The 14,832-nt window shown below is 44.9% G+C and overlaps 1 protein-coding gene across 1 annotated transcript in view; it reads right to left on the minus strand.

The window, feature by feature from the left end:
* LOC138467576 (chitin synthase chs-2-like) overlaps nt 1-14,832 on the minus strand; it is a 282,914-nt gene that overhangs the window by 207,404 nt on the left and 60,678 nt on the right. Inside the window, exon 5 of the mRNA XM_069607709.1 lies at nt 12,001-12,090. Coding sequence (XP_069463810.1) covers nt 12,001-12,090 — 90 coding nt within the window. The remainder of the gene's footprint in view (nt 1-12,000; nt 12,091-14,832) is intronic.

Below are 14,832 nucleotides of genomic sequence, written 5' to 3' on the forward strand. Positions count from 1 at the left end.
TCGACTCCAGGTCTCCTGTCGAGTCTCCCAAAGCTCTACCCTCTCACCAATGCTTTTTAACCTTTACATGGAGTCTCTGGGCACTCTCCTCAAAGATCCCAAAATAGACATCCACTAATACGCAGACAATACTCAGTTGTACACCAACTCTACCCATCACCTATCGAGTGCCGCAAGGAACCATCCTGTTCCCTGTGATCTTCAATCTTTCCAAGGAACCGCTCAGAAGTCTCCTCGCTACACAAAACGTCCACATTCACCAATACTCAGATTTCACGCAGCTCTACCCCAAGATATCCTCCATTGAAGACACCAAGATCTGCTTCACATTGATCCAGCAATGGATGTCCAGGGCTTACCTGAAACTCAACCCCTCAAACACTGAATTCCTACTGATGGCCAATAACCAGGGCTGGACTGCCCGACCAGGACACCGGAACATCCCCCGGTAGGCCTCTGGGAATAGGGCCTCTTTGCTCTGGAAGGATACACAATAGAAGACCAATTACGATGAGCGCATGCGTGCATTCCACCTGGGTGGTTTGCATTAAATTGGCTGCACCACCGACCAAGGCATGCAGGCTTGTGAATTTCTTTTCTTTCCAGCAGGGCTGGGTGTGGGCAGCTGGGCTGATCAGATGATGCTGGCTCGCCCCTGCTCATGAGGGCCTGGGCACCAGGGAACCGCACGTGCCCTGCCTGCCAGACACACAGTGGGCAGGCAGCAACAGCAGCCAACCAGGCCTGTTTCTTTCCATTTCCAAAGATGACACAACCAAACCACTAAGGTGAGAATGAAATTGATAAGAGAACGGCGAGCAGCTGACTGTTAGTGGCGGAGTCGGACGGCTCCGGTACAGGGGTCAAAAAATGCATTTATTAATTTTATACGTCGATTTTCAATGTACAATAAATGCATTTTTTCACACCTTCACAAACATTGAAAATATAAGAACAATAAAGATTGTTTGGTTGGTGTGCGACGGCCGGTGGCGCTGGTCCAGTGGGATTGGAGGTTTGGGGGTGGGTCAGTGATGCGTAGTAGTGTATCGTGTGGCTGCTGCAGTGCTGGCCTGGAACAGGGCCACGGCCCATTCCCGCTTCCCTTCAAAAATGTAATACTAGTCCGACCTACCGTCCTCGGAGTCTCGGATAGTCCTATCTGGAAGGAAACAATTAAAGCAATTATATTCCGTGCCTTGTGACTGCCATCGACACGGTGCATAAATAATCCGGCATTGGAGGGAGGGCCGTGAGATCAGCATGAGCATTCTCTTGCAAACCACGCTGTGTCGCCGCCGCCCCATGCATTAGAATAGTCACTGCCCTTCTGGGGTTCTGGGGGCCTTGCTTTGCAGCATGCGGGAAGCTCATTCTCACCCCACCTGCTGCGCTCAGTGTATGTTTGTTTGGCGTTGGCACGCCCTGGAAAGGGTCTGTTCTGCGTGTGGGGAGGGCTTGGGGTCCGGGTTCTCTGGTGCCAGGCCTTCCACCACTTGTGTTTCCTGGGAGTGGATGAGCCACGATAAAACGTTTTAAACATGGTATTATATTAAATGAAACTTCCCTGAGGCGCTGCACCCATTTAACTCTTGTGTGGGATGACCAGACTTAGCGAGAATCACTTGGCATAAGCCGCCAGCGTGATTCCTTCTAAGAGGGCTTCCAGGTTTTGATCTGCGTGCACAGTGGGGCGAGTGTGAAAATCCAGAGGCACTTCGCATTTCACCTACATTTTGGGTGCTGCAGGGACACTTTCAATGTCATTTTATTAGAACTGTTAAATGTATGAAGGAAGGGGACTGCAAATGTGGGTACTTAAATGCTTTTGGGTGCCGTGCATATAAACGTTTGCAAAGCGGAGGTAGAAAGTAAATCCTGGCAGAAATACAGGCTTACGATCCGTTTTGTAAAAAACGGAAACACTACCTGCAAATTATTCTTTGCAAAAACCATTTACAATGTGTTGCTATGAGACCTGCCTGCTTTTATTATTTGCTAAATTGAGGCGGAAAACACAGGAATCTATTAGTTTTCAATCTGCATGAACATCTCATGCAGGCTTAAAACATTGCAATTTGAAGAGGAGTAAAGCACAGCAAAAATGTTAATTCTGCTTTGTGCCCCTTGAACACCTTCAAAGGAATTGAAATATCACAGGGCCGTAAAGCAAGGTACACACACATTACACTTGCTTTACCGTTTCGCCCCTTAGAACATGTACTTGTGTTCCTTTATTTTTCTTGAAGTAACATCACAGTTACTTTTGTGATGTGTGCTGAGCAGGTTGGTGGCTGTGAAACCGTTTATCTTTTTCCTGGTGCATAACCTTCCACATTATTTTTTAATGCAATAATGCTTTTTACAAGTATCTACTCAAAATGGCTATTGCTCAATGCTCATAGTACAAGCCCAGTTTTTTGTTTGCTGTCTGCTTTCCTTTCCACATTGGAAACTTGCAAATAAGGGAATGCACTTTCGCTGAAGTTCAGCTCTGGACTCGTAAAGAGTGCTTTGTGCGTGAACTATCTGGAACTGACATTTTGGATTGTCTGGTGTCGATCCATAATTCAGCCAGAGAATGTTCTGTTGCTGGGCATAAGGGGAGTTGGCAGGCTGTCCCTGACTGGACAGACTCCACCTGTCAGAATGTTGCATCACTTATAATAAGTGGGCTAAATCAAACCCCAGCAGAAAATGTGGATAAAAGGAGAGGTCCTGGAGCCATTTGGAAAGGCTGACCACAAGATCCAAGCATCTGACACCAAAGGACCGCCAGAGAGCCGCAGGAGGAGTGCTGCTGCAACCAGCACTGGCCAAGCCAAACGCTGTGTTTCAGCTCTCAAGTCTTAAAATTACCTGGGAAGACCTGAACCTGGGACTTTCCTCCTTTGAACTGGTGCGACCAACCAGTCCGAAGCCATTCTCTGCATCCATTGCTATTTGAAGGTTGGAGCCGTCAACCGGTCTGCATTTGTCCTGTACCTGACTGAAAATGGAAATCATGCAGATTTCCACAGGCTCCTTGCGCCCTCAAAGCTGAAAACATCACTTGCATACTCAATGCTCTGCTGGTACCTTACCAAACCTGCTGCTGCTGCTGTCTCCCACAACAAGGAAGGGCCTGCTGGATCCCAAAGTCTGATCATGCTGCTTCCATGGGCATGCCGGCCATGTTCTGGTCACCAACAGCCACTCCTGTCTGCTGCTCCTTCGGGGTCCTCCTGGTCCTCCTGCGCTGTTGGATCTGAAATTGAGCCTCCTTTTCCTTGTCCTGGGATCTCTGGCTGAGCCTGACCTAACAGTCACTGGAAGCCTTGAACCCGCAGCCTTTCAACCGCCTGCAACTAACCCTACAGTGAGCCTCTTTGGCCTAACACATTTCATGTCCCGTGACGTTGCAAGTCAAGTCCCGCGGTTCACATACCTCATATTGCTTTGTGTACCCTTGTGCATTTTCACTTGTACTTGTGCAAGGCCCTTAAGGTAAAAGTAGCCAGGTGTGGACTGGCCTATAAGGAACTCTGGCGATTTCCGGGTAGGCCCCTGCACACTGGGCCTCTTTTGTGTAGTAACTTATTTTATTTCCAAATGTTCTCGTACTAAAAGGGTTGGGCATGCTGAACATTTTTAATATGGGGCCACTTCGAAAATTATTTCCAGGGCCTCTTTTGGTTCCCAGTCCACCCCTGCCAATAACACTCAACACTCTGACATCCAGACTTGGCTCTATGCTATGAACCTTGCTTCCCGAAGCTAGGTTTGTGCTCAATAAATATAATAATAACACTAATTATTATAATAATAATAATAATAATAATAATAATAATAATAATAATAATAATAATGCAGTGGTTAAGGGAGAGTGAGATGGGAGATCGGGTGGTCAATCAAGCTGATCTGAATGCTTTACAAGCAAGCAGCGGGTAAAGCTAAATTTCATTATATTGAGTTCAGGATCAATTGTAACCTAGGTAAATGTTGCCAGGGGAATGGTGTGACTGATGATATATGTGTATTACATTTCTTCTGTGTATTTTCTCATTGTATATTTTGAAAGCTATATGGTGATCTTTGAATTCTCAGCGTGTTGTAAACATTTGAAGTGGAAAACTATCTTTGCATGATGCCTGCTTATCCAACAGACTTTCTTCTGATTAACACAAACATCATTTGAACCCAAAATATACCCCTCTAAGACTGTAGTGTATGGAAAGGAGGACATGATTGCTACCGGCTAAACATTAGAGGTGGTCCTCTGGACTGTGTTGGAGGTTGTGGATGCGTTCCACTTTGGAATCAGTTCCGCAGTGATTTGGAAGAAGGTCAGTTGTCATGCGAAGATACTCCTTGTGATAAGAGAGTGCCATAGCAGGGAAGTCTTGAGACTGAAGGGTTGAGGCGCAAAAGCAACCCAGAAAGTCTTTCTTCACCATAGTGGGGTGTCTCCATCCATTTTCAATTGGCAACCTGAGAAAGCCAATGCACAACATTTATTTTCATTCATGTGATATGTTTGGCTATTTCTCCTTCATGAGCAGTAACAGCACATAGGCAAACACACTTAGGGGCATAATAGTACGATAAAGCTCACATAGGTCAGCTGCTACTAGCGGTGGACAACTAGGTAGGGCATAACTGCATAATCTGCACCCGCTCACCTTGACCTTGTAAATATGTATGCCTCTACCAGATATTGCATTGCCTCACCTCTGATTAGCCTTCATACTCTTGTCTCCATTATAAGTGCTATGACCATCCAGCCCAGATCTCTCTTGGCAAGCGTCAGCACGCATATCCCAATGCCTAGAAGAGAAGACCCTTCACCATGTCCAAACACTCCAATACCGAATGCTTCATCAAGCCTATCCATGTTCTCCCACCCCCTAACTCTCACTGGCAGGATCAAGCCCACTCCATTCCTACCGCCACTGAAGCCAGCACACATCATCCGACCTATCAGTGCTTCACTACAACCCCTAGAAACAAACGCCCCCAACTGATGCGTTGATAATTCAGCAAAGCGTCCTTACTTTTCTGTGTCCTTTATTCCAGATGAGACCTTGAAGCACAAGCAGAATATCCAAGGCGGGGATACCAGTGAAACAGCCGTACGTACATAAAGGAAATGCTGCCAGGCGTTCAAAATGAATTGCGGGAATTCCGGAGTCCAGAGAATGTTGGGGAACTGATGAGTTACAGGACAAGCGTGGGGAACAAAGTTACCAAATGTTGTAGAAGGAGTGGGACTAGGCAACCAGACATAAACAAAAGGCACGCGAAAATGCACAACAGTAGCAGTCCGGATTCAAATACCAAGTAGGCGATGAAGTCGAGGTACCAAGATGTAATCCAAAAATCAGGGTAAAAAAGAAAGAGCGTGGGTCAGTAACACCAGGGAATCCAATCAAAGAGGAAAACAATAGAACAGGAATACAAATGCTAGCACCGCGAAAGACGGTTTAGGAGCAGCGAAGTAAGGGGGGCGTGGCCTAAGTAGGAAGCCTTTCCGGATCGAGGCTTGGGATGCTCGTAGGCGGGGCTGCATGTATCAATGTACCGCAAAGCCCGCTGGGTCTGGTAGTTCTTTGCCAACGTATGCACTGTTGACTCAAGCACCAAGGTAGATGCCAGGTTATGGCATTATTCCGGTGCTGCATGTTCCGGACCTTGACACCAACAACTATAACATGTCATTCAGCATCATACAAGAGACTTTGCCTAGTAAACCTGAGACCATTCCAGAACCCCTCCTCACCTCACCTATCCCGAATCTCCCAAGCCCAACTACAGAAAGAAACGCCAAGCTTGGCGCCAGACTGGGTAAATTGTACAAAATACCTCTTGCCGCCCCACCTATAAACAGCCCCCAACACAGTCTAAAAAAAGTCACATCTAAAATCAACAAAGCCCCCAAGAGAACTAGATTGGTATCGACCACACCTGACTTACCCGCCCATAGTATTAGCCCTATTGCCATCCAGCAATTTCTGGAGGAAAACAAGATCCTAGGAAAAAGGCAATCTGGTTTCTGCCCAGGCTATAGGACAGAATCTGCCCTACTCGATCTCAAAATGCAACTTGGTTACATTATGGACAAAGGCAAACCAGCACTTCTCCTCCTGCTAGATTTGTCAGCTGCCTTCGATCTCGTCAACCATGATATTCTCGGCAAACAACTAAAAAATGCAGCCCACTTCTCCCTGCAAGCCACAGCATGGATTGCGTCCTTCCTCAAAGGAAGACACATGAGAGTCTTCCCAGACTCTGCCTGTGCCACACCAACCACCATACACTGTGGTGTCCCTCAAGGTTTATGTACTGCACTCACCTTGTATAACATCTTCACCCTCCCTCTCTTCGATGACTTGGATCGTCGTGACATAACCTACACAAACTATGCCGACAACACATAAGTATTACTCCCACTAACCGGCATCTATGAACAAGGCTCCGCGGCCCTAACCAAAATCTATACAGCCATTCAAACATGGATGGTAGCCAACAGCCTTTGCCTTAACAGAGATAAAACTGAGATCCTAGTGGTAGGCACCAAAGAAACACTTAACAAACTCTCCCCGCTTTATAGCTTATTCAACATCGACAACACCACCATCAATGCCTCATCAGCAGTAAAAACTCTAGGAGTATACCTCGATGCTTCCCTGTCTATGGCATGCCAGGTCAGTGCCATAGCCTCCTCCGCTGCCCTCACCACGAAAGTCATCAACGTGGTCAAACCATCCCTATCAACCAGTAACTTCCTATAAATTGCCAGAGCCACAGTCAGCAGCAAGCTTGATTATTGCAATGCCCTCTTCCTAGGCACCTCTGCCAAAAACTTCAACAAGTTACGCAAAACAATGCCCTTAGCGCAGCACTGAGTATCCCTAAACCTAAAAGGGAACACACCTCCTAGGCAAGGAAAGACACACACTGGTTACCCGTAAAAGAACACATTTTCTTTAAAACCATGGCCATTACACACAAATGCCTCTCACTCGCGCTCCCCGCCCCATATTTCTCCAAAAGGATCCCCCCCAGCTCTTCATCCAGACCCACGAGAGCACATCTCACTAACCGGATCTATGTCCCCTCTTTCAAAAGGTCCAAAGCAGGAGGCTCCAGCTTTCAACACATAGCACCCAAAAACTGGAATGCCCTCCCCACTGAACTAAGAAATGAAAAGTCTTATACAGCCTCCAGCAAAATGCTAAAAACCAAATTGTTCAACTAACCATGTCACGTCTCTGTAACTGGTAACATTGTCCCAGGTTGGTATGTTCCTCTGTAACCACTGAACATGCAACCTCCCAAGGGTGTCCATACTGTTTGCACTGTCAATCTGATAGTAAATCTGCACTAAGCAAGTATTCTGTAACAGTGTCATGATGCCCCTGGGCCGCTGGACACTATATAAATTCAAATAAATAAATAAAATAAATATGGGGCATTTATCAATGCCAGATCCCTGATAGCACATGAAGATGACATCGCTGGCTTCATTATAGAAAAACAATTTGACTTCCTAGCAATTACAGAGACCTGGATACATGCAGCAGCAGGTCCTTCCATTCGCATTGCTACCCTGGACAACTATACAATCCTCAGATCGGCTAGAGAAACTTCTAGAGGTGGTGGTATTGCCTTTATTACAAAAGCAACATTGGGACTCAGAATTGTCCCACACGCCCCTACCAAGTCAAGTGAACTAATGACGGTGAAACTCCCCCTGTCCCCCTTGCACAAGCACTATAACAATGCATCTTATCTATAGACCCCATCGACCCACAGGCTCCTTTGAAGAAGAAATGATCACCTTGCTCTCCACTAACACGAAGCCCTGATTGCAAATCCTCATACTAGGTGACTTTAACCTAGGTTTCAACGACCCTACAGACCAATTTGCATTGACTCTGGCTAATTCCCTGGATGAATTAGGCCTAACTCAGAGAGCCCGCCTACCCACACATGAAAAAGGAAGAATCTTAGACTGGGTAGCGGACCTTAACTATGTAAATAATATAACCTCTACCGAACCGCAATCTTAGACTGACCACTTCCTAGTGACATTTAATCTGCAAGATTGCATACTTCCTATTAGAGAGAACCTCATTGCCCCACCTATCCCGACCAGGAATAAGAAAAACATTACAGTGGATAAACTTATGCCTTTTCTCCAACCTCTACTAAAACCTTTACCTGCTTCCTCCGATCCAGCAGAATTAGTTGATCTCTACAACAAAACTATCACCACAGCCCTAGACCCTATTGCACCTCTAGAAATGTGTAAAAGCAAACCTATAGCACACCTGAACACCTGGTTCACTTCCAAACTCAAAGATGTAAGAAATGAAAAAAGGAAAAGTGAAACCACCTGGAAAAATAACCCCTCCATAGCCAACAAAGATACCCTTCTAAAAATCTCTGCTAACTATAAAAAAGCAATTATTTCAGCAAAACGTGACACCTATAACGATAGGATTGATAAAGCTACTTCTAGTACCAGAGAACTCTTTACTATTTTAAGTGAACTCGAATCTCCCACACCCCCAACAGATAAATGTATCAAGGACAAAAACTGGTGCACCAAAATTCAAGATGCCTTAACTAATAGAAATTACAACCTGTCGCCTCAGGCAAATACTTGGAAACATAGCCCCACTCTCCCTAAACCGCCTCAGCACTTCAAATTCACCTCAGTATATTCCCAAGAAGTGCAATACGTTATAGCCTCCCTCAAACCCTCGAATTGCCAAGGCGATACCTGCCCAATAACCGTCATAAAGGAAGCTGCCAGTGAACTCGCTCCCTTCATCACCTCATTAATTAATGCCTCCTTCCGCACATGTACCATCCCTACCCACTTGAAGAACTCTTGGGTACTTCCACTTTTTAAAAAAATGTCACTGGACCCTAGCATCCCCACTAACATAAGACCCATTACGACATTCCCTTTTCTACTAAAGATCATTGATAAAGCAGCCTACAATCAGATACAAACATATCTAGAAACTAACAAGCTACTTGGACTCCGTCAATTTGGCTTCAGGCCCCAACACGGCACAGAAACAGCCCTGGTTGACCTGAAGATCCAGATTGAGGATTTGAAAGCTAATGGGAAATCAGCCCTCTTGCTTCTGCTGGATTTGTCTGCCACTTTTGATCTGATTAAACACAAGGATCTGTGTAAGCAACTCTCTACAGCGGCTCTTTTCTCAACAGAAGCAACGTCATGGATCCAATCCTTCATAAACAATAGATCCATGAGAGTCTTTTCAGAGTCGGCAGCAGCCGATCCCATTCCCATATCCTGTGGAGTACCACAAGGATCTTGTGTATCGCCTACCATGTACAATGTGTTCACAAAACCTTTGTTTGGTGATCTGGATCGTCTGGGTGTCACCTACACGAAATATGCAGATGGCACCCAGATCCTCATACACCTGACAGGCGATTACAACAAAGATTTAGCTCTTATAAGCAGAATGTACCTCATCATTCAGGCCTCGATGGCCACACATGGTCTGTGCTTGAATGATGAGAAGACTGAGCTGCTCCTCTTAGCCACACCCATCAATAAAAAAAAAATGCAGCAATCAATACCTTTCCTTCAACATCGATAGTAACGATATCAAGGTGGCCAAAGAGGTAAAAACATTGGGTTTCTACCTAGACTCCTCTTTGAATATGCGCAAACAGGTCAGTGCAACAGCCTCGGCAAGAGCATACACCTGCAAGCTCATCCACGCATGCAAACACTTTCTTTCCACAAAAAGTTGCACGACACTGGCCAGAGCTCTTGTACTGTCTAAAATCGAGTACTGCAATGCATTGTACCTAGGTGCTGGTAAACACATTATCAATAAACTCCAGGTCTTGCAGAACAATGCACTCAAAACTGCCTTGGGCATATCTGGAAGACAACATATCTCTGCAACTAGACGTTACATCATCTGGCTCTCCATCAAGGAGAGAATACAACTCAAAACAGCATCCCTGACCTATAAATGCCTCAACAACTCAGCCCCTCAATAACTAACTGAAATATTCACCAAAAATAACCCTGCCCGACCCACTAGGACCTCCAACTCTGGATGCCTAAAAGTTCCTAGGTATAAACTCAAAAAAGCCAGAGGTAGCAGCTTCCCAGTTATGGCTGCTCAACTCTGGAACTCCCTACCCACAACTTTAAGAGCTGACCAGTCCTTTTATAAATTCAGGAAAGACACCAAAATCTGGCTCATCTCCAATGACATACCATACAAGACACTGCTAGCCCTCCTTAATTTGAACCATGTATAATAACTCTGTGCATCATAAACTGCCAAACTGCCTGTAATAAAGTAATTGTATATTCCTCCATTGCCTGCCTAACTGTATAGTGCCTAGTCTGTAAATAATGTAAACTGTATTCTCATGTATCCACATAAGAAATTCTATAGTCCTAGATTGCCTTACTGTATATTGCCTAGTGTAGCAATAACGAAAACGGTATGTTCATGTATCCACGTAAGAACTTGTATAGCCCTTATCGTTATCCTTGTAATGCGCCCAGATACCTCCGGGTTTGAAGCGCACTACAAATAAATAAACAAACAAACAATAAACTAACATAACTCGAACCACTGGAATTATGGGTGTTTCCATTCCCACAAACGTTTAGAACTTTTCAGAAGATTTTTCACGAAGGCTTTGAGATTGCCCAGGGGTAAGAAATGTGTGTCCTGAGATGGAGCCCACTTCCACCCCACTGAACCCTATAACATGCCCCTCCTCCCTACTGGGACCTGAAAGGCCCCCATAATGCAGTGGGGAATTGTAAACATGTTTTTCCATTTCCCAGACTCTTGCACCGGGAAGTGAAAAAGGAGTAACCCTTTCCTGGGGTATTCCGGAGTGTGAACATGGGGATCAGTGTGGGAGTTAGGGGTACTTGTTCACACCCCCAAAAGTGAACCACAGTGTTTTGGGAGACACTGAATATTTGGACAGGTGATCAGTGAAATTTGGACAGGTCCCTTTTGGGGAGATTTGGAAACAGTTCAAAGATCACTGCTTTCTTTTTTAAGCTGTTAGTTGATAGTTTTATAGCTAATAAAAATGTTAAAAGTAGAGAGAAATATGATGTATATCGTTCTTATGCTGACATTCTCTGTTTTTTTTTAACATAACCGTTTAAGAGTCCTCCTTGCTTTGTCCTGGCAAGGGTTAGTTAGCAAGCAAGCAAAGCTCGAGCTGACTCACAGTGTGTGTGCAGGTTTCTCTCACCAAAGCTCATCAATACTATCTGTGGGGTCGTCTCTCTAAAGACCGGACATGACCCAAAATGTCAGGCCTGCACCGATACGTGAAATAACTGCATGTGGCGATATTGTAACGATATTGTAAAGTTGGCAGTTCCGCTGTATTCCAGGAGGGGAGAGGGGTGGGGGGAGAGGATATTAGCAGGCATCAACTACAGAATTAACTTGAATTCCATATAATGTCATTGCTGTCACCTCATATCACAGACTCCGGAATATTGACGACAGCATAGGCACTGGACTAAACGAGGCGGTATGGAAGAGACTGGGCAGGCGGCATGTGTATGACCATGATCAGCTCCTGGCAAACATACTGGCACTGTGCTTCCTGGCAGCACAGGCGGCCAGTGCTAGGTGCCACCGCCTGCCTTTCAGGAAACGTTTAAAGTTGCTGCTCCGTTTGCCTGCTATCAGGGACGCCGCCTGTGCCTTGCACACTGATCTCTGTGTCCTTCTTTGATGGCCATGACACCGTCTCTGCTGTCCATGTGTTCATGTTGTTTTTAAGATCTTTTCTGCCCTTTTGCTTTGGTTGTTGGGATTACAATAAAGGCATTACAGTCCGCGTCTAGAGCTGTGCTGTGCAATCACAAACCCTCATAAGACTGATACATTTTACCCCAATATATATATATTTAATTGTCAATGTATCTTAGTATAGAGGTCGTTTAAACAGAGTCTACAACTTTTTTACCTGAACATTGATGTGATAATCTTTAACATTTCATCAAACGTCTCGTGCCACATTGTTGCACACAGGTAGATGTAGACATGCTCCGTTGTTCTGCAAAAAAATAAAGTGACTCATAATTTATAAAGATAGGAACACTAATACCCAGCCAGCAGTTACACCCTGCAAAGTGATAAATATGTATATAGAGAGAGAGACAGAGAGAGAGAGAGAGAGAGAGAGCAATGTATACCTCTTGTACAACTCTAAAATACCATTCACAGAGCTGCACTGTACAACATGCATAACGCAAATACATTATTGGCTAGAGTTAGACGCAAACGCATCTCATCACTTGGGCCCAAAAAAATGTGAGAATGCATCCCATCCTTTCCTAAAATCCACCTGGATGGATTTCAAAACGTGTTTAACCCAATTGGAGCCACAGTGAGCTATGGTTTGAATTGGGTCAAGCAATTCTAGCCAAATCACGCATTTACCGACTTGGCTTCGTCTTGTGAGCAATCTCTGTGGAGGCTTGACTGGCTTGTGCTGATTCAAACCTTTGCTCCAAGGGATCTAACTCGTGTTCTAATCTTGCACTTTAAGGCTGGCCCATCCCTACTGTTTTCTCTGCAATGGCCCGGTTTCTTATTCCACCCGTTTGTCCTTGTTTACCCGTATACAATCAATGATGTTATTTATTTATTTATTTATTTATTTATTTATTTATTTAATGCATTTGTTTCTTTTTCTCTAAAGCCCATGAGCGTCACTGTCTTCATTTTACATTCACTTAATGTTTCAGTTCTGATCTCAGAATGCCACTAAGAACAAAGAATGGCCTATTTCTGACATGATTAACTACAAAGATCAGAGGCAAAATGGGTAAAAGATTTCCACTGACTACTGAACTAGTGTGCCGTTGGAATAATGCTGAACTGGTGCAACCAACCTGCTCAAACAGATAGAAATCATTGAAAGAAATGTGATTTTGCCAGGCGTTGACATCCTTGATATATGATCCTGAAGTAAGGCCATAGGTGATATTAGTGGGGATAATTCATGGGGGTAATGGGACTGGGGGTTGCAGGGGTGTCCCCCGCTCCATTAAAAAAATTATGGGGGGTTGCGGAAGTGTCTTCCTCACAGATTCCATGGCTTAATATCGCCGCAAAAATATGGCGATATTCTTGTATGGCAATATTTTTGCGGGGATATTAACACATGAAACCTTTATAACATCATTGACAAGAATAACAGCTGCGCTTGCACTTTCTGCTATATTCTTTTAGGAGCATGCGTTTAAGACCTACCTCCCAGAAATGGCCCACATGCAATTTATCTATGATCATTACAATTAAGGCTGCCCCATTCACTATGACTTATGCTTTGGTGTAAAGCGCTATATAAACAAATAAATACAAATACAAATACAATACGGCATGTTCCATATTCCAAGTTTGTCACTTTGAATGGTGTTTCGCCCTGAAGTGGGACAAAGTCTCATCAACAGGGCTTGCTGAATCTGAATAGTTAAAAGCTGATATACAAATGAACTTCTTTGCTGGCCCTCTTCTTTGTCAGGTCCTTCCTGGTTAAAAGGAATATCACTGATCGTAACCACCTACATCTGTGAGTTAAAGAAGGATTGAAACAGAGGGAAAGCATTCTTCGACAAATCGTCTATCGATTTTTTCTCAACCTTTGGTCTTGTCTTTTAAAGTGAATGGAAATTCAGTAAGGTGATGGGCATGAATTATTTATTGACAGAGCCAGTTTACATCCTTTCTTACTGCATATAGTTGTTTTTCTGATTTCCTTATGAGAGCTTAATTTGTTAAAAAAGAAGTGCTCGGGCTTAAATATTTTCTGACACGCCCATGACATGTCAGGATGGGCAGCTCCCTACCACCATTGCCACCACCCACAGCTGGTCCCCATGTTGTCAATATATATGGGGGTTAAAGCTGCAACTCCCACATGCTTATTGTGGTTGACGGATGTGCTAACCACGGCAGATGTGTAATTTACAATGCGAAGGATCTCAATCTTGCTGGCATTGAGGCAGAGATAATTGGCAGAGCACCATGCCTGAATCGCAGTCAGGTATAAGGCAGGAAGAGAAGGAGGAGGAGGTATTGATATTTTATTTCAATCATGCTCGTACACAAGTGTTTCAGGGAAGGCAGCCTGAAAGAGAATGGTGTGCCATTTCCGTAACACTGGAAGTGAGGAGAGTAGGTGGAGATCAGGTTGGCCAAGGGGGCAAGGAAGATGTTGAAAAAACAATGGTGATAGGATAGAGCCCTGAGGGAGACCACATGTAGAAGGTGGGGTGGAGGACAGAAAGGGACCCCTTGAGCTTGGGAGGGTCTTTTAGAGAGGAAAGAAGTAAGCCATGCCAGTGCCCTGTCCGTGATGCCTAGGGTATCACAGAGACGATTTATGAGGATGGATTATCTGACAGTGTAAAAGGCAGAGGAGAGATCAAGGAGGATCAGCACAGATGGAGAGTTTGAGTCAGGATTGGAGAGTAGGTCTTCACGGGTATTCAGGAGACCGGTTTCAGTGCTCTGGCTGCCCTGACACCAGACTGGTGGCCATGGAGGCAGCCATACATTTCTGTGCGGGTCAGTTGGGGCATGACCAGCTTCTCCATGAGCTTGCCCGAGAAAGGGGTGATAGATATTGTTTGATAGTTGGCCAGACAAGAGGGGACAGCAGACAGCTTTTTTAGGAGAGGGTGCACAGGGGAGTGATTGAGATGTTGAGGGGAAGAGCCTGTGGCAAAGAGAGTGGTTGCAGAGATCAGCCAAGGTAGGGGCGAGAATGTCAATGTTGTCCTTGATGGTT

This window comes from Ambystoma mexicanum, chromosome 4q (assembly GCF_040938575.1).
Source record: "Ambystoma mexicanum isolate Mex_15411 chromosome 4q, UKY_AmexF1_1, whole genome shotgun sequence".
Lineage (NCBI taxonomy): Eukaryota > Metazoa > Chordata > Amphibia > Caudata > Ambystomatidae > Ambystoma > Ambystoma mexicanum.